At 44.3% G+C, this 436-nt stretch overlaps 1 protein-coding gene across 1 annotated transcript in view; it reads right to left on the reverse strand.

Moving 5' to 3' along the window:
- The window catches only part of PCTP (phosphatidylcholine transfer protein), a 9326-nt gene that overhangs the window by 7551 nt on the left and 1339 nt on the right, over positions 1–436 (reverse strand). The window contains exon 2 of the mRNA XM_010852952.1: positions 161–178. Within this exon, the coding sequence (XP_010851254.1) occupies positions 161–178 (18 nt within the window). The remainder of the gene's footprint in view (positions 1–160; positions 179–436) is intronic.

The raw sequence follows: 436 nt of genomic DNA on the forward strand, positions 1-436 counted from the left end.
ATAAGTTAAATAAGCAGGATAACAATATACAGACTTGACATACTCCTTTTCCTATTTGGAACCAGTCTGTTGTTCCATGTCCAGTTCTAACTGTTGCTTCCTGACCTGCATACAGATTTCTCAAGAGGCAGGTCAGGTGGTCTGGTATTCCCAGACTGACTCAGTGTTAATTTCAGGGCTGGGAAAATGAGCAGAACATGGTCACAGTGATTAGTTCAGGGAAGGCATATGTGGACAGAATCCTGCCTTGCCACTCTCGCAAGTTTAGGCTCAAAAGTGGCTTTGTAAAGGTTCTCAGGTAGCTTATAGAAGATCTGGGAGGACGAGAGTTAGGTTAAGAACCTCAGGATGATTCCAGAAAAGTCAAACTACTGCAGCCTCTGGACCATACTCCATAGTGTGGACTGTTGATAGCAAGTACCACACATCAGAGGCT

This window comes from Bison bison, unplaced genomic scaffold (genome assembly GCF_000754665.1).
Source record: "Bison bison bison isolate TAMUID 2011002044 unplaced genomic scaffold, Bison_UMD1.0 scf7180017864317, whole genome shotgun sequence".
Lineage (NCBI taxonomy): Eukaryota > Metazoa > Chordata > Mammalia > Artiodactyla > Bovidae > Bison > Bison bison.